The 18,443-nt window shown below is 44.5% G+C and overlaps 2 protein-coding genes across 4 annotated transcripts in view; both read left to right on the plus strand.

Moving 5' to 3' along the window:
- The first annotated feature begins 284 nt into the window (after nucleotides 1-284).
- ZDHHC4 (zDHHC palmitoyltransferase 4) lies at nucleotides 285-14,867 on the plus strand. 3 transcript variants are annotated; one of them, XM_077758739.1, is made up of 9 exons: nucleotides 285-301; nucleotides 787-977; nucleotides 1,347-1,443; nucleotides 1,535-1,658; nucleotides 2,431-2,504; nucleotides 2,966-3,144; nucleotides 6,521-6,646; nucleotides 8,231-8,475; nucleotides 14,511-14,867. In XM_077758739.1, exons 4-9 carry the CDS (start codon nucleotides 1,542-1,544, stop codon nucleotides 14,799-14,801), a joined length of 1,032 nt encoding a protein of 343 aa, XP_077614865.1. In that variant the 5' UTR covers nucleotides 285-301; nucleotides 787-977; nucleotides 1,347-1,443; nucleotides 1,535-1,541; the 3' UTR covers nucleotides 14,802-14,867. The 3 variants fall into 3 exon arrangements, with proteins under 3 accessions (XP_077614865.1, XP_077614864.1, XP_077614866.1); XM_077758738.1 differs by lacking the exon at nucleotides 285-301 and having other exon boundaries at nucleotides 713-977; XM_077758740.1 differs by lacking the exon at nucleotides 285-301 and having other exon boundaries at nucleotides 713-951.
- Nucleotides 14,868-16,018: 1,151 nt separating this feature from the next.
- The window catches only part of INTS15 (integrator complex subunit 15), a 13,708-nt gene continuing 11,283 nt past the window's right edge, over nucleotides 16,019-18,443 (plus strand). Inside the window, exons 1-2 of the mRNA XM_077758741.1 lie at nucleotides 16,019-16,212; nucleotides 16,731-16,952. Coding sequence (XP_077614867.1) covers nucleotides 16,021-16,212; nucleotides 16,731-16,952 — 414 coding nt within the window. The 5' untranslated portion in view covers nucleotides 16,019-16,020. The remainder of the gene's footprint in view (nucleotides 16,213-16,730; nucleotides 16,953-18,443) is intronic.

Genomic DNA, 18,443 nt, shown 5'->3' on the forward strand with positions numbered 1-18,443 from the left:
GGGGTTCTTCTACCCAAGCCGCCAGGCGACTCGGGCCTCTTCACGGCGTTCTCGCCCGCGCTAGCTTAGGACCGTATTTTAGTAAGATTTCTGGCAACAGCGTCCCAACGTATAGCCTTCCGGCACCAAGACACGACCACCTTCCGCAGGACGCCAGGCGCGCACCGAGCGACAACCGGGACAGCGCGTTGGCGAGCGGCAGGCCACGCCCCAGCTGCCGTGAGTCCGCACTTCCGCCGGAAGTCGGCCTGGCTGCGAGCGTCGCGTGCTAACGTCACAGGTCCGACGGAAGTCTAGGGAGGTGCGCTGAAGGCGCGGAAGGGTTCGCCTGGCGGTTGGCGGATCTAGGCGCTAAGGCAGTCTCCGGCTGTCTTTTTTTGTGTTTTTTTGTTTGTTTGTTTGTTTGTTTTTTGACACCCCGACGGACCCGCCTTTCCACCCCGCCGGTTGCTCAGGCACCCACTGTGTGCCCTCGGAGCCTTCTGCGCCCCTTCCCCCCACCCAGGGTTCCGGCCTCCGGGGAAAGCTCTGACCGCGCCCACCCGCCTGGACCCTCGGATACTGTGCCTGGGAAAGCCTTTCTGTCTGGTGGCCAGCGTGGGCACCTCAGGGATTAGGGATAGGAATGGGGATCCAAGGGATAGGAATTGGGGATCCCAATTAAGCTTTTCCTCCTGAAGTCGTATAACGCCATTCACCCTGCGGNCCAATTATTTCCCACAATTTCTACCGCTCCTGACTCCCACTCTGTTTTATGATGTGAGTGCTTTATCGATGTCTCTGCAGCCAGATCCAGCCTTCTAGAAGAACCATGCCTCCTGCAGCCCTGGGTGCCACCAGTTGTGCCAGGCGCACGCTGCTGCTCAGGAGAGATGCTGTTTGAATTCTCCGTGAAAGTTGGGAGGAGGAATGCCCGAGCTGCCGATTGAAAATTATCCAGACCAGAAATATGTAGGCTGGGGACCCTGAATCACCTCGTGAGAATTGCTGCTCTTTGTTTCCTGTGTCTTATCTCGTGAATAGTTTGTAGTTTGCTTATCTCAGTTGAAGTCCAGCCCCGAATCTTATCTGCTAAGGCCAGAAGTAACCATTTCCAGTTGATATAGGCCTGTGTGTTGACTCTGGTCCCCGCGGGTTATTCCCGATTGCTGTGGGAGCAGATCCCTGACCGCCTCCAGGGTTTGCTTGTTCCAATAACGTTGTCAGCAGATTATTTGGGGGTACTTTCTGTATCAATATCTATGTGTATGTTTATCAAAGAGCAATATCAAAGATGATTTGCTGCTGGTGGGATAGAAGGTGTATGCATTTGGCATATCTCTCCCCCCTCCCCTGCTTTATTTTAGAATTTGCAGGCAAGAGATGCCCTAAAGACATCACAGTAGTTTGATTAGGAAACTCTCCAAGGAGAACTCAGGACCATCTGGGAGGCCCCAGTGTGAGGTAGTGTGTGCTCAAGGGCTGATGACTTCTGTTTGGGGAGCCATTTAGGGAGTTGGTATCTGAGAATGACACTTTTTCTGTTTCTTTTTAGCCCCAGGATGGACTTCCTTGTTCTCTTCTTGTTCTACGTGGCTTTGGTGCTGATTGGTGTTGTTACGATATGCGTCTGCTCAAAAGCCCATTACTTGAAAGTCCTGGTCGGAGTAGCAGCCCAGGTAACCTTGATGTTTGGAGACCCCAGAACTGTGACTACCACCAGTGTAAAGGGCTAAACGATTCCCCAGTGGAACAAAAAACAGATGCCATATTTATTCATTTGTTCACTTCTTTCATTTATGGCAGTTATGGTATATTCGAAAGTCTCTGGGGTTTTTTGTTTGTTTTGTGTTTTGTTACTTTGGAAAGTAACCTTGCAATGTTGCTTTGAGAGAAGGCCACATTGTTGAGGTTGGCTATTTTTCTCTGGGTTTGATGCTTGTAGTTGGGCACAGATGTGAGCAATGTCTGCCTGGAGGGGCCTGCTGAGTAGAACGGGGGGCTGTATGAGTAAAGCTGAGCATCAAGCTGCCCACACCCCTTCAGGGATCAAGCTGGGGTCTGCAGCCTTTGGAAGGGGTTCATTTTGGGAATGCACTAATGCCCCGTGATTGCAGGTGTGGACTCTGGAACTAGGATTGATCCCAAGACAGGGAAAGGAGTGGAGTTCACATTGGCATTACCTAATCCAGTTCCTCTTCTCACCTTCCTTTGCCCAAAGACCCTGACATGGAGAGCTTTCTTTGGAGCTAGGGTGAAAAAGGAGGGGCTGGCATCAAAGGAAGACCAGCTGAGGGAAGCCCTCGTTTTCATTCTCTCTTAAATCTCTTCTCTGCTCATATCCAGAAACCCGAGATCACCAGTATTGCTGGCTGAAAGTCAAGCATCTTATTTGTTTGGGATTGGTGGGGGGAGTGAGATATGAAATTGAATCCTTCTCTTTTGTTTTAGATAATTTCCCATATAATTCCAGAATGCCTTCAGAGAGCGATGCTAAAATTGCTTCATTACCTCTTCCACACACGGTATTATATCTCAGAGTTTATATACTATCCTCTCTTCTGTTTTGATTGCTAACTGTTGCTGTCCTGTAACTTCAGGAAGCTTCTTGTTGGTTTCCAGCTGTGAAGGGGGCTGGAAAGGTCAAGAGTCCTGGGTTCAGGACCTCTGCTCACTGATAACCTGCCTTTTGTTTCTGGAGTTTTGACAAAAATGTTTAAAGAGTGGGGATACTGGGACATGCATTTCTGTAAAAACAAATCTATCCTGATACCTCACTTCCCAACAAAGACGATAATTGTAATAGATAACATGTGTTGAATGCGTGCTACTGCTGGGCACTGTGAGAGCTGTGTCACATTGTCCGTACGTAATTCTGGCTATTATCTCACGCCCGAAGGAAGTGGCCCCGGTTGAACTGTAGTACTCTATGATTTCATCATGGACAAGGCCCTGTAAACCAAGCCATGTGCCTGCTTCCTTTCAGAAATCACACCTTCGTTATCCTGCACCTTCTCTTGCAAGGGATGGTTTATGCCGAATACACCTGGGAAATATTTGGCTACTGTCAAGAGCTCGGGTTCTCCTTGTGTTATCTTCTCCTGCCCTATCTGCTGCTGGGTATAAACCTGGTGTTTTTCATGCTCAGCTGCGTAAGCAACCCTGGTAAGTTGAGGCTCTCACTACAGAGACCCGCAGCTGTCCATCTTGCTGTGCTACAGACCGGTGTTCCCTCCAGGGACTTTGCAAAAGAGTTGCTGCGTAGTGTTCTCCTGATCTTTCAGTTGTGATTGTTTTCTAAGTTATTTCTTTTTTGACCTGTGGGTTATTTAGAACTGCTTAAAATTTTCCACATGCTCTTTTAGTTTCTTTTTTGATATCTTCACTAATAATTGTGTTCTATAGAGTTTGTGGTCCCTATGACACAGTTTCTTTTAAAAGTTTATTGCTAATTCGCACTATGGTGGCTGCGTGTTGTTGTAAATGATCCGTATGTGCTTGAAAGAGTGTATGTTTTCTAGTTCTTAGGTGCAGACAGTGTATATATCCATTAGATCAAGTTTGTTAATTATGTTCAGTCTTTTATGTTCATGCTAATATTTTCGTTTGACCAATTACTGACAGAGGCATGGTATCTCATTCTGATGGTAGTTTTGAGATTTCTCCTTGCAGTTTTTGCTTTACTTATTTTGAAGATGTCATATATACGTGTATGTGTGTGTATGTGTATATGATAGTTATGTATATATATTTGTATTGTATGCATTCAAGTCTAGAATTTGTATTCTCTTGGGGTGCTGAGCGGCTTAGTTGGTTGAGTGTCCGAATTCGGCTCAGGTCATGATCTCACGGTTCGTGGTTCAAGCCCCGCATGGGGCTCTGCTGACAGCTCAGAGCCTGGAGCCTGCTTCAGATTCTGTGTCTCCCTCTCTCTCTGCTCCTACCCTGCTCACACTCTGTCTCTCATAAATGAATAAATATTTTTTAAAAAAAGAATTTGTATTCTCTTAGCATTGAGTCTTTTTTCAAAATATAATTAATCTCTTTGTCACTAATAACACTCTTTGCTCTCAATCTCTTTTGTGTGATGTTAATATTATTACACTTTGTTTTAGTATAGATTATTATCAAGTTGATTTCCTTATAACACCCAGTGCTCATCCCAACAAGTGCCCTTCTCCATGCCCGTCACCCATTTTCCCTTCTCCCTCATCCCCCATCAACCCTCAGTTTGTTCTCAGTATTTAAGAGTCTCTTATGGTTTGCCTCCGTCCCTTTCCCCAGCTATTTTTCCCCTTCCCCTCCCCCATGATCCTCTGTTAAGTTTCTCCTGATCCACACATATGAGTGAAAACATATGGTATCTGTCCTTCTCTGCCTGACTTATTTCACTCAGCACAACACCCTCCATTTCCACCCACATTGCTACAAATGGCCACATTTTATTTTTTCTCATTGCCATGTAGTATCCCATTGTATATATAAACCACATTTTGATCCATTCTTCAGTTGATGGATATTTAGCATCTTTCTATGATCTGGCTATTGTTGAAAGTGCTGCTATGAACATTGGGGTACATGTGCCCCTATGCATCAGGACTCCTATATCCCTTGGGTAAATTCCTAGCAGTGCCATTGCTAGGTCATAGGGGAGTTCTATTGTTAATTTTTTGAGGAATCTCCACTCTTTTTTTTCAGAGGGGCTGCACCAGTTTACATTCCCACCAACAGTGTAGGAGGGTGCCTGTGTCTCTACATCCTCACCAGCATCAGCAGTCTCCTGATTTGTTCATTTCAGCTATTCTGACTGGCGTATTAAACATTTTTTTTTAATCAATATTTGCTTGGTATCTTTTTTCCATGCCTTTACTTTAAAAAAATTTTTTTGTAATGTTTATTTTTGAGAGAGAGAGAGCGAGCAAGCATGGGAGAGTGGGGGAGGGGCAGAGAGAGAGGGAGACACAGAATCTGAAGCAGGCTCCAGGCTCTGAGCTCTCAGCAAAGAGCCTGATGCAGTGCTTAAACTCACAGATGGGGAGATCATGACCTGAGTAGAAGTTGGATGCTCAGCTGACTGAACCACCCAGATGCCCTTCCATACCTTTCTTTTTTTTTTTTTTTTAAAGTATTTTTATTTTATTTCTAGGAGAGAGAGAGAGACAGCGTGAGCAGCGGAGGGTCAGAGAGAGAGGGAGATACAGACTCTGAAACAGGCTCCAGGCTCCGAGCTGGCAGTCAGCACAGAGCCCGACGCGGGGCTCGAGCCCACGAACCGCGAGATCATGACCTAAGCAAAAGTCAGACACTCAACCGACTAAGCCACCCAGGTGCCCCTCCATACCTTTACTTTTAAGCCTTTATATCCTTGAGGCACCAAGTGTCCATCAGCTGATAAATAGGTAAACTGTGGCGTGCCTATTCGATGAAGCAGCATTCAGCAACAGGAAGGAACCAGGGAGTGATATGTGCTAAAACATAGATGAACCTTGAAAAACTATACTAAATGAAAGAAGCCAGAGGAGCTCCTGGGCAGCTCAGTTGGTTAAGTGTCTGACTCTTGATTTCAACTCAGGTCATGATCTCACAGTTCGTGAGTTTGACCCCTGCATGGCGCTCTGCACTGACAGTAGAGCCTGCCTAGGATTCTCTCTCTCTCTGCCTCTCTCCTGCACATTCATGTGTGTGCTCTCTCTGCTCAAAATAAATAAAACTTAAAAAAAGAAAAAGAAGTGAGATACAAAAGATCACAAATTGTATGATTCCATTCATATGAAATATCCAAAAAGGCAAATGCATAGAGACAGGAAGTAGACTAGTGATTGCCAGGGGCTGGGATTAAGAGAAATGTGGAGCAACTGCTAACAGGTTTCTTTTTGAAGTGATAAAATCATTCTAAACTTGGTTGTGGCGATGGTGGCATAACTCTGTGAACGTACTAAAGTCATACTGTGCACTTTAAATTGGCGAATAGGGCTCACGAATTGTATCTCAATAAAAATATTTTAAAAAATTTTTAAGTTTATTTATTTATTTTGAGAGAGTGTGAGGAGGAGGGGCAGAGAGAGAAGGAGAGAAAGAATCCCAAGCAGGCACCCCACTGTCAATGCAGAGCCCCACAGTGGGCTCGGACCCATGAACCATGAGACCTGAACCTAAATCAAGAGTCGGGTGCTTAACCGACTGAGCCATTCAGGTGCCCCAACACTTTATTTTAAAATGAGTTATTTAGGGGCACCTGGGTGGCTCAGTTGGTTGGGCGTCCGACTTGGGCTCAGGTCATGATCTCACAGTCCATGGGTTTAAGCCCCGCATTGGGCTCTGTGCTTACAGCTCAGAGGATTTTTTTGTCCTCCTCTCTCTCTGCCCTTCCTCCGCTCGCTCTCTGTCTCTGTCTCTCAAAATAAAATAAAGACATAAAAGAAATAAAAATGAGTTATTTAGAATAGTAAATATATAAGTTTTAGTTGCACTTTGTCAGGACAGATTTTGTGAACGTCCAGTCCACTGTATCGCTTGAAAATGATGTTTGTCCTTTTTTTAGGCACCATAACAAAAGCAAACGAGTTCTTGTTTCTTCAAGTTTATGAGTTTGATGACGTGGCGTTCCCAAAGAACACGAAGTGCTTCACTTGCAACGTGAGGCGGCCAGCCCGGTCCAAGCACTGCAGTAAGTTTGGCTCTGGTTGCTCCCTCGCTACCCTTGTATAATAGACACGTGGGTTTAGTGAGGGAAGGTTCCAGAAATCTAAAACCAGGGCCATTTGTCTCACAGGCATGGGCAGCCACTGCTTGTAGAGGCTAGAGAGTGGTTTCTTTCAGGTGCCTGGAGGTGCGGTGTCGCTGTTCTTACATTGTGGACACCCCACTCCGGGGCATAACGGCCCTTCCTCTGTCGTGTGTGGGGCTTGTTGCCCATCAGAAGTGTCTGTGGGATGTTGCGTTTGCAGATTCCCGCAGAGCTTACTCTTCTGGGGAGCAGCCAAGATTCTAGACTAGTGCTACCCAACAAGAATATAATGTGAGCTACATGTGTGATTTAAATTTACTAGTAGCCATATGACAAAAATAAGATGAGGGAATGTTAAATTTAATTATATATTCATTTAACATAAACTGTTTAAAATATCGTGGTGTTTCAAGAGCTTTTTTTTTTTTTAAGTTTACTTATTTTGAGACAGTGAACGGGGGAGGGGCAGACAGAGAAGGGGAGAGAGAGAATTCCAAGCAGGCTCCATGCTGACAGCACAGAGCCCACAGCGGGGCTTGAGCTCACAAACTTTGAGATGGTGACCTGAGCTGAAATCAGAAGTCGGACTCTCTCCCCGCTGAGCCACCCAGGTCCACCCCTAAAAAACGTTTTAGCGTGTAGTCAATATAAAAAAAATCATTCATGGGTTAGTTTATATTATCTTTCTCATACTAAGTCTTTGAAATTTTGTATGTATTTTACATTCACAGCACAGCTCAATTGAGACACTAAATTTTCATTGGAAATTCTTGATCTGTTTTTAGATTTCATAAAATTTGCAGTTGAAAGAGCAGATTCACATACCCAAGTTAATCCAGAAATTTTTAAAAGGTTTTCCATAACATAATCATTTTCCTTTAATAGTCACATAATGATTCATCTTTATCAGAAGAATTAATTTGACTTTAAAACATTGGTTTTGGGGCACCTGCATGGCTCAGTTGGTTAAGTGTCTGACTTTGGTTCAGGTCATGATCTCATAGTCTGTGAGTTTGGGCCCCGTGTTGTGCTCTATGCTGACAGCTCAGAGCCTGGAGCCTGCTTTGGACTGTGTCTCCCTCTTTCTCTGCCCCTCCCCAGTTCACGCTGTGTCTCTCTGTCTCAAAAATAAAATAAACATTAAAAAAAATTTTTTTTAAAAAGCATCGGTTTCAAAATTAGGTCTTTTCAAGTTAAGTAAATTGACTAACCCTTATGTCATCTCATCATTGCTCACATTGAACTTAAAGGAACATTGCATAAATTGAAAAGCAACTTGAAATTTAGCAAAATCAACAGAGTATTCTTTCAAGTTTTTCTCGTGGCCACATTTTAAGTGCTCAGTCCCCCATGTGGCTGGTGGCTCCTGTGCTGGACACCACACTTCTAATAGCTTGGTGATAGCAGCCGCCATTCCCTCCAGCACCTACTGCCAGGAGTGAGTTTGGAAAAATCTCAGTAGGTGAGTACAGTCTCGTTTCTTCAAGGACTAACGCAGGTCGTGACTTTCCCTTTTCTGTGCAGGAGTGTGTAACAGGTGTGTGCACCGTTTTGACCATCACTGTGTTTGGGTGAACAACTGCATTGGGGCCTGGAACGCCAGGTACTTCCTCATCTACCTCTTGACGTTGACAGCCTCAGCTGCCACCATGGCCACTGTGAGCACTGTGTTTCTGGTCCAGTTGGTGGCATTGTCAGACTTGTATCTGGAGACTTACGTTGATGACCTTGGACACTTGCAGGTTGTTGACATTGTCTTTCTCATTCAGGTAATTAATATTCAGGGAGGTATGTTGTGGGATGTATGTTTTTGACTTTAGGATTCAACGTTGGAAAAAGGACACTTATTTTCCCAGTCAAGAGATGAAGCCATTCCTTTTTAAAAAATGAATATGGGGGTGCTCAGGTGGCTCAGTCAGTTAAGTGTCTGACTCAGGGTTTCAGCTCAGGTCATGATCTCATGGTTCACGAGTTCAAGCCCCTCATTGGGCTCTGTGCTGACAGTGCAGAGGCTGCTTGGAATTCTCCCTCTCCTCCTCTCTCTCTGCTCCTCCCCTGCTCTGTCTCTTTCTCAAAATAATAAACTTAAAAAAATTTTTTAAGAGACTATATAATTTTTTCGTTGATAATAGTACATATGCTGTAAAATTTATCCTTTTTAGGTTGTTGGGTTTTTTTTAGTAACCTCTACACCGAGGTGAAGACTTGCATGCTCTTCTGATGGAGCCAGCCAGGTGCCCCTGAAATTCATCATTTTATTTTATTTTATTTTATTTTATTTTATTTTATTTTATTTTATTTTTCATGTTTATTTATTTTGAAAGAGAGAGCTCAAGTAGGGGAGGGGCAGAGAGAGAGGGAGAGAGAGAATCCCAAGGAAGCTCAGTGTTGTCAGTGCAGAGCTCAGCACAGGGTCGAATCTCACAAACCCTGAGATCATGACCTGAGCCCAAATCAAGCCAGATGCACCTCAGAGCCACTGAGATGCCCCAGAATTCATCCTTTTAAACTATATAGCCCAGTGTTTTAGAGTTATATAGCCCACCACTACCATCTAATTTCAGAAATTGCATCATCCCGAAAAGAAACTCTTACTGATTAGCGGTCATTCTTTTCCCCCTCTTCCCTGGCCCCATGGCAACGGCTAGTGTGCCTTCTGTCTTTATGGAGTTTTCTTTTCTGGACATTTCCCATAACACATCGTCTGCCTTTTGGGCTGGCTTCTTTTTCTTAGCACAGTGTGTCCAGGGTTCCTCCAAGTTGTCGCATGGGTCAGTACTTCGCCCCTTTTTATGGCTGAAAGATGTTCCGTTTCATGTAACAGTTATGGACGTTTGAGTGTTTTCACTTTCTGGTTATTTTTGAATAAATGTTGCCCTGAACATCTGGGTACCAGTTTTTGTGTTTTCGTTTCTCTTGAGTTCCACCCAGGAGAACAATCGCTGGGTCCTACAGTGGCTCTATTCGTAATCATTTGTGGAGCTGCCAGATTGTTTTCCAAAGCATCTTGATCATTTTACATTTCCAACAGCAATGTGAGGAGGTTCCGCCTTCCTCTGGCCTCGCCTACAACTGTTATTACTTGTCTTTTTGATTAGAGCCCTCCGTAGGGGCACGAAGTGGTACCTTATGGCGGTTTGATATGCATTTCCCTGATGACTTAATGATATTGAGCAACTTTGTGTGTACTTACTGGACATTTGTGTATCTTCTTTGGACAAGAAGATTTAGAGGAGAAGCTCGTGGTTTTTTTTATATAATTTTCTTTTTTAATGCTTTTATTTATATTTGAGAAAGAGAGAGAGAAACAGAGACAGAGCTTGAGCAAGGGAGGGACAGAGAGACAGAGACAGAATCCGAAGCAGGCTCCAGGCCTTGAGCTGTGAGCTGTCAGCACAGAACCCGATGCGGGACTCAAACTCACAAGGGGTGAGATCATGACCTGAGCCAAAGCCGGACCCTCTACTGACTGAGTCACCCAGGCGCCCTGAGAGGCTGATATTTAAATTGAGTTATCTTTCAGTCTTGTGTTACAAGAATTCTTTTCATATTCTGGACATTTGTATTTTTGTAATTTTTGCTCTTAGAGGTTAGGTCTTTGGCAATTTTGAGTTAAATTTTGTACGTGCTGTAGGGTAGGGTTCCAGCTTCACACTTTTAGTAGGTAGATATCCAGTTGTCCTAGCATCATTTTTTTTTTTTTTTTTTTTTTTGAGAACACTGTTCTTTGCTCATTGAATTGTTTTGGTGCTCTGTCAAAAGTTAATTTACAATAATGAAACATTCTTTTAAAAACTCATTTGATGGCCAAAAGATTTGTACTACATTTATGGGAAGTAGCTTGTGAACAGTCACTGTTTTAGGTAACTGGTTAATTCTTGGTTTTTTTTTTCTTTTGTCTCAAAGAAAATAAAATGCTATGAACAAGTGGGATATATTCCATGAATGCAAGGTTGGTTCAATGGTAGGAAATTGATTAGTATTTTATATGGCATTATTAAATACAAAGAACAATAGCATGGTCATTTCTCTCTCTTTTTTTAAATGTTTATTGTTGAGAGAGAGAGTCAGTGTGAGCGGGGGAGGAACAGAGAGAGAGGGAGACACAGAATCCAAAGCAGGCTCCAGGCTCCAAACTGTCAGCACAGAGCCTGATGTGGAGCTCGAACTCACAAACCATGAGATCATGTCCTGAGCTGAAGTCAGACGCTTAACCAGCTAAGCCACCCAGGCATCCCACATGGTTATTTCTCTTGATGCTGAAAAGTGTTTCACAGAATTCAGCAGCCATTCTAATGAAAGCACTCAGAAAATAGAAATGGAAGGAGACTGTCTTAATATAAAATACACAGTCCAAAGCTAGTATGTTTTTACATTTATTTTGAAATAACTGTAGATTTACAGGGGTTACAAAGAAATGAGCCTACGAGCTCTTAAGTCTGCCCCCCCATGCCAGCCCCTCCCCCCATGCCAGAAACCACAGCCCAATGCCAAAACCAAACAGTTGACCGTGGCACAATCCACAGAGCTGATTCAGATTCCACCACTTACATATATGTTCATTTGTGTGTTGTGTGTATATCTGTGTAGCTCTGTATAATTTGTTGCATGTGTGTGCATGGATAACCACCACTCTAGGCAGCATGTTCTGTCATTCACCACAGACTCCCTCAGTGTTACTCCTTACAGCCACAGCCTCATCCCTCATGCCTGGCACTGCTACTCTGTTCTCCATCTCTATTATTATGTTATTTCATGATTGTTACATAAATGGAATCACATAGTATCTTTTTCACTTAGTGCAGCTTCCTTGAAATCCATGCAAAAAGTCAGCACCCAACTGACTGAGCCACCCAAGCGCCCCTTGTATTTTTCTGTGTTATTAGACATAAATTGGAGACATTATGTTGCTTCACCCCTAAATACTTGAACATGTACTTTTAAAGTTTTCTTATTCTTTTTAATTTTTATCCGTTTTTTTGGGGGGGGAGGGGGTTTGTTTGTTTTTTTTGAGAGACAGAGCACAGCAGAAGGGAGCGGAGAGAGACAGAGACACAGAATCTGAAGCAGCTCCAGGCTCTGAGCTGTCAGCACAGAGCCTGAAGCAGGGTTCGAACTCATGGACCACGAGATCATGACTTGAGCTGAAGTCAAATGCTTAACCAACTGAGCCACCCAGGCGCCCCCTCCCCCTTTTTTTTTTTTTGGAGAGAGAGAGAATGGGAGCAGGGAAGAGGGAGGGGGAGGGAGAGGGAGAATTCTAAGCAGGCACCACACTCCGCGCAGAGCCTGATGCAGGGCTTGATCTCACAACCATGGGATTATGACCTGAGCTGAAATCAAGAGACACTCAACCGACTGAGCCACCCAGATACCCCTTGAACATGCATTTTTACAGAATGTCCACCTCCTACATAAGTACAATTCTGTTATAGTAAATATGTAATATATAATCTAGTCCATATTTATATTTCCCTGTTGTTTCAAATATGTCTTTTATAGCTCTTTTGCCTCCTTGAAGCAGAATCCACCTTATAGTTAGGCTTTGCATTTGAATGCCATGTCTTTTTTAGTCTCCTAGTCTAAAATAATGCCTCTTGTTGTTCGTTTTTTTCCCCATGAAATTGACATTTAGTAGTTTAGTTGTCTTTTAGAATGTCCCTTGGTCTAAATTTGTCTTTTTCCTACTTGTGTCAACTAATTTCTCTCTGTTCTTTCATATTAATGTGAACTGGAAGTTCTAGAGCCTCAATCAGATTCAGGTTAAACATTTTTGGCAAAAATGCTTCCCAGGCAGGAATGTGTGTTCATGTTGCGGCCATTCACTGATCTGTTGTTTCAGGTGGTGCCCACCAGCTCCCTCCGTTGGTGAAGTGCATTTTCCCCTTTGCAGTAGGTAATCAGTGTATACGGTTTCGTTTCTGTAGTTAGGACTTTCTGTAGGATAGCTTCCAAAAAGTGTAGATACAGAGTCAAAGATTATCAATATTTATAAACCTTTTGATTTTAATATATATCATGAAGTTGCTTTTTGAAACCTTGTGCTTAGGAGCGCCTGGTGGCTCAGTCCGTGTAGCGTCCAACTCTTGATTTCTTCTCAGGTCATGATCTCATGGTTTGTGATATCGAGCCCCATGTCAGGCTCTGTGCTGGTGGTGCAGAGCCTGCTTGGGATTCTCTCTCTCCCCTTCTCTCTGTCCCTCCTCTGTGTGCTCATTCTATTTCTCTAAATAAATAACATTAAAAAAATAAATAAAACCATATGCTTAGAGTGATTGGCAAGGGCTCATTTTGTTGTGTCAGGGCAGGCCCTGAGGGTGCCTGCTGGTGGCAGGTGCTGCTATAGTGATAGGAACACACGATGTGCCCTTTTAAAAAAACTTGTATTTCTTTCATTACTTTTGATTACTTTCCTTGTTTGTCAGTCATTTGTATATCTTCTTTTGTGAATCATGTCCTTTAACTGTTGATCTACTTGACACTAAAATTACTTTGGATTTGAGATCATATAATAATGATAGTTCATTTTTCTATTTGTTTTCTATTTGTGTATCTTCTTTTTTATAAAAACAAAATTTAGACATCCTTTCTCATCAGTTCTGTCTCTTTTGTTTGTAACTTCAGTTAGAAGGTCTCTTCTGTCAAGAGTTTTGATGCATGTGCTTGTCTTACTCCTGCCTTTCAAAGATGTTGAATACTGTCAAAATTCATTTTCTTTATTCTAAAAAATTACCTCTAAAAATTCAAGCAGTTCAGAAGTGCTTAAAATGAAAAGGAGAGAAGTGGGGAAAGGGGGTCAAAGGCACAGACTTCTAGTTGAAACATGAATAAATCCTGGGACTGTCATGAACAGCGTGGGGATTGTAGCTCACAATACTGTGTTGTATACTTGAAAGTTGCCAAGAGAGTCATCATCACAAGAAAAAACAATTGTAACTGTGTGGTAATGGACATGTTAACTAGCCTTGTTGTGATCATTTGCTATGTGTCACGTTGCGCACCTTAAAGTTTCACAGTGTCATGTCTCAATAAAGCTGGGGGAAACACGTGAAATTTAAATGCATCTTTTTTTAAAAAAATTCAGAACTGGGGATTCTGTCCTGCCCCTCCCAACAGCTCACCACCTACAGGCAACCACTGTTGTAGTTTGGTGCATACATAATAGGCTTCTCCTGTGGTTATCGATATGGTTACACACCTTCATGGAGTGTGGTTTTGTTTCTACACGAATATGATCCCGTTTGGGTCCTTGCCTCTTGTCTTTCTCATGCGGCAATATTTTACCAATGTCTTTCCCAAACCAGTACCTCAAAATTGGCCACATTTTTACTGGCTCCTTATGATACCATAGTTTGATTATCCCAGGATTTTACTTTTTCTCACGGCTGGACTGCCTCTTTTCGGAAGAGGGTCCGTCAAACCACTACAGTGAATACTCCTGTACGTGTGTTTCTGTGGCCATATTGCTTTGAGAGAGAGATGGATCGCCTCTGTCCGTCTGGATTTGTATTCTGATGCACGAACTAAGCTCTGTATTTACTTCTTTGGTTTACAAGGAGCTAACTGGCATAATATCCTTTTCCTTCAGTGTGCGTATTTCATTTATCCCATAGTAAACTCCTGCACACTAGGACTGCTTCTGGGGCTGCTTGTTTGGCGTTCACCGGGTCAGGTGTGTGTGGAGGTGGCTGAGCTGGAGCGGCAGCACTCACGTGTGTGCAGACCAGGCCAGGGCTCGTGGGTGCTGACCCTTACTTGTGTCGCAGCCTAGCTGCCTAACGTGCTGTCTCTTCTCTGTCCCCAGTACCTGTTCCTGACCTTGCCGAGGATTGTCTTCATGCTGGGCTTTGTCGTGATGCTGAGCTTCCTCCTGGGTGGCTACCTGTGCTTCACTTTGTACCTGGCTGCCACCAACCAGACCACTAACGAGTGGTACAGAGGTGACCGGGCCTGGTGCCGGCATTGCCCCCACGGAGCCTGGCCCCCATCAGCAGCGCCCCAGGTCTACCGGAACATTCACTCCCATGGGCTTTGGAGCAACCTTGGAGAGCTCTTCCTACCTGCCACTGCACATGGTGCCAAGAAGATGAACTGAGAATGTGAAGTGTTACTGCCTTTTCAATATAGTATACGTTTATTTATACATCTAGATACTTCAAAACATTAGTGTGGTGTTTCTTCATTTTGGTTTTTTGTTGTTGTGTTTTTTTCTCTTCTGGATTCTGCTGCATGTTTATAAGTTGGCTTTAAGTGCTTAAGGAAGGGATGAGAAAACTAGTGTTCACTGAGTGCCTAATCCTTACAGGTGCTATGCTAGGTGCTGTGGTAGAAAGCCCCCTTGCTCATCCTCTGTTCACTTAGCCTGTTGTAACAGGGTGTATATGAGGTCCTGGTGCCCAAGCGACCCAAGGTGCCTTCTCAGAGGATCCAACTGACATTGGGCTTTCACCCTCGGCTCTAGACTTCTGACAGGAGGGGCCTTGGCTATGTCCCCAGATGTGCAGGAGAGTCCCAGTGACCGGGGGTTGTGCCAGGCTGCACCCTTCCCGTCTCCGAGGAAAAGGCTTTGGCTTTTCGTCTCCTTGACCATATCCAGCACCTCTCACCCAGGCCTGCCCCTGGGCCAGCATGGGCCTTTTACACAAGGCCCATTCCTGTGCTTGTGGTCCCCTGCCCTCCACTGGCCTCTTGGGGCCACGTTCAAGTTTTTTCTGCCCTATTAAAAAAATATTTTTTAATGTTTATTTTTGAGAGAGAGAATGAGAGCGCGTGCAAGTGGGGGAGGGGCAGAGAGAGGGAGACAGTGCCAAGCAGGCTTCAGGCTCTGAGCTGTCAACACAGCTCTGAGCCTGACTGAGCCACCCCGTCCTATTTTTAAAATTCCAAACTATCACCCCACCCCTCCACTGCCCCGTTAATTCAATGCAAAGGGATGAATGAGGAAGAGTTTCATAGAAAGTGCTGAGGGGTTTGAGGAGGGGAGCGTTTTCAGGAGCAGTATACCTAAGATTCCCATGGTCAGGCTGCTCCGGAGGGGACTGGGGAATAGGGACTCGGACAAAAACTTGGAGGCCAGGGGTAAGGAGGTACCATATGTCACTGCAGCGCCACGAGTTCTGGAGTAGCTATAATCTTTAGAATGAACTGCCAAGGCCTGAGCTACAGTCCTGTGCACCAGCCTATCTTACAGGTGGGAAAGCGCGGTAAAGCCAAATCAAATAGGCTTTGAGCGCAGCGCAAAGGAAGCAAGGGGAGCTTCAGGTGTGGCGCGCGGGCGAGTGGAGCGCAAAGCCCTATGAGCGTTCAGCGNCACCATGAGCGACATCCGCCACTCGCTGCTGCGCCGCGACGCGCTGAGCGCCGCCAAGGAGGTGCTGTACCACCTGGACATCTACTTCAGCAGCCAGCTGCAGAGCGCGCCGCTGCCCATCGTGGACAAGGGCCCCGTGGAGCTGCTCGAGGAGTTCGTGTTCCAGGTGCCCAAGGAGCGCGGCGCGCAGCCCAAGGTGCGGCGGTCGGCCGGGATGCCCGCGTCCGCGACAAGGAAACTCCTTTTCCGCCTCTTGCGGTGGCAAGCATTTGCCAAACCACAGACCCGCTTGCTCTCCCAGCCTCCGTTCTCGCCCTTGGCCGTGCTCCTTCTCAGCAGCCCAGATCCGCCTTCTCTGGCGTCCTGATCATTGCTCAGCTGTGTGCGTGTTTTGCGGGGCGTGCGACAGCCCGGTGTCAGTGGTGTTACAGGAAGAGACGTTAAAGGCCTGTAACCTAGAGTCTCAAACCGCTATAGGTCATCTTGAGTCCGCCCAGGATGATGTCTGCATCTGTATAGTGACGTTTCCCGGGATTAACAGAGTTCTGCCCCCTGGGACCCGGCCTTTAAGAGGGGTGAACAGTTACCTGGGGGAAGTAGTGTATTTTCTGTCTTGTCACTCTACGAATGAAGGCGTCTGTTAAAGTTTTTCTTTCTTTCTTTCTTTCTTTCTTTCTTTCTTTCTTTTTCGTTTCTCTTGGATTTGTTTTACAGAGGTTGAATTCACTTCAGGAGCTCCAACTTCTTGAAATCATGTGCAATTATTTCCAGGAGCAAACCAAGGACTCTGTCCGGCAGATTATTTTCTCATCCCTTTTCAGCCCCCAAGGGAACAAGGCTGATGACAACCGGATGAGCTTGTTGGGAAAACTGGTCTCCATGGCGGTGGCTGTGTGTCGGATCCCAGTGTTGGAGTGTGCAGCCTCCTGGCTCCAGGTACTTCTCTAGAAAGAGCCTTCTCCTGAGAGCCTCTGAAGAGGGTTTTAGTGTCAGGAATTTTCCCTTGATTGGCTTTCAGGAGAGGCGTTCTCTGTATGTTACCTTCTTGGTGTCATTACCCTGGTGTCTATATTTATAGACAGGTAGTAGTAATCATTCTTGAGAAAACAATAGTTTGGAATGGTGAATGAATTTAAAAAGAAAAAAAAGTTCCATCTTCAGAATATGTGAAAAATCATTTTCCTTAGTTGAAAACGGTAAGTTAGTATTCTGAAAACAGCTACCCGTGTAGCCTCCAAGATAGGATTTTTTTTTGTCTGTTTAAAGATCGTTAGAAGTTAAATTATGCAGTTGGGTCAGTAAGCATGTGAATTCTTTTGCATTGCTCCAGGGTGACATTGCAAAGATGGTGGCTCTTCCAATGGATGTGGACCGAACAGCCATTAAAAAAAATTTTTTTTAAGTGTTTTATTTATTTCTGAGAGAGAGAGAGAGAGCATGAACANATTTACAATAGGTTTTGTGTTAGATGGTACTCTGAAAGATTCATTTTGGTTTGCTTTATTACTCAGAGTCTTTCAGAAATTGATAATCTACTTAGAGTAATTATATTAAATTTTTTTTTAACATTTATTTATTTTTGAGAGACAGAGCACAAGCCAGGAAGGGGCAGAGGGAGAGGGAGACACAGAATCCAAAGCAGGTTCCAGGCCCTGAACTGTCAGCACAGAGCCCAATGAGGAGCTCGAACCCATGAACCATGAGATCATGACGAGAGCCAAAGTCGGATATTTAACCAACTAAGCCACCCAGGTGCCCCTAGAGTAATTATTTATCAGATTTTTGATTAACATGATTCTCTATTAAGCTAACAGATTTTACCACATTCAGTTTCACAGACCTGCTTAATCTCAAGTACTTGAAATCATTTGCGGTTGTTCCCCCTTCCCCAGTTTATGTAGATGTTTCCTTTGAAATCTGTTTATCCTCGGGGTGCCGGGGTGGCTCAGTCGGTTAAGCATCCAACTTCAGCTCAGGTCATGATCTCACAGTTTGTGGGTTCGAGCCCCGAGTCGGGCTCTGGGCTGACAGCTCAGGGCCTGGAGCCTGCTTCACATTCTGTGTCTCCCACTCTCTGCCCCTCCCACACTCATGCTGTTTCTCTACCTCAATAAATAAACATTTAAAAATTTTAAAAAAACTGTTTATCCTCATAATTTGGTTTGAGAAATATACATTGTTCTCTGTAGCACCCAGGTAAGCTTCAGCAGAATCTATACATTAATTCTTACCAGTCTGACTTCTGGAGAATCTGACCTGATTGTGTGTGCTGTATTTAATCTCACAATTACCTCTATCCCTTAGTGAGGTCAGGCTTAGCCTCTTGTAATTCATCACGTAATTTCCCCCCTTACCTCTCCTGATGCTGTTGTGCTGGCTTTTTGGCAAAATAAAAGCAGATGTCAGTGACAGGGAAGAGTCTTGTGG

This window comes from Crocuta crocuta, unplaced genomic scaffold, assembly GCF_008692635.1.
Source record: "Crocuta crocuta isolate KB4526 unplaced genomic scaffold, BGI_CrCroc_1.0 scaffold273, whole genome shotgun sequence".
Taxonomy (NCBI): Eukaryota; Metazoa; Chordata; class Mammalia; order Carnivora; family Hyaenidae; genus Crocuta; species Crocuta crocuta.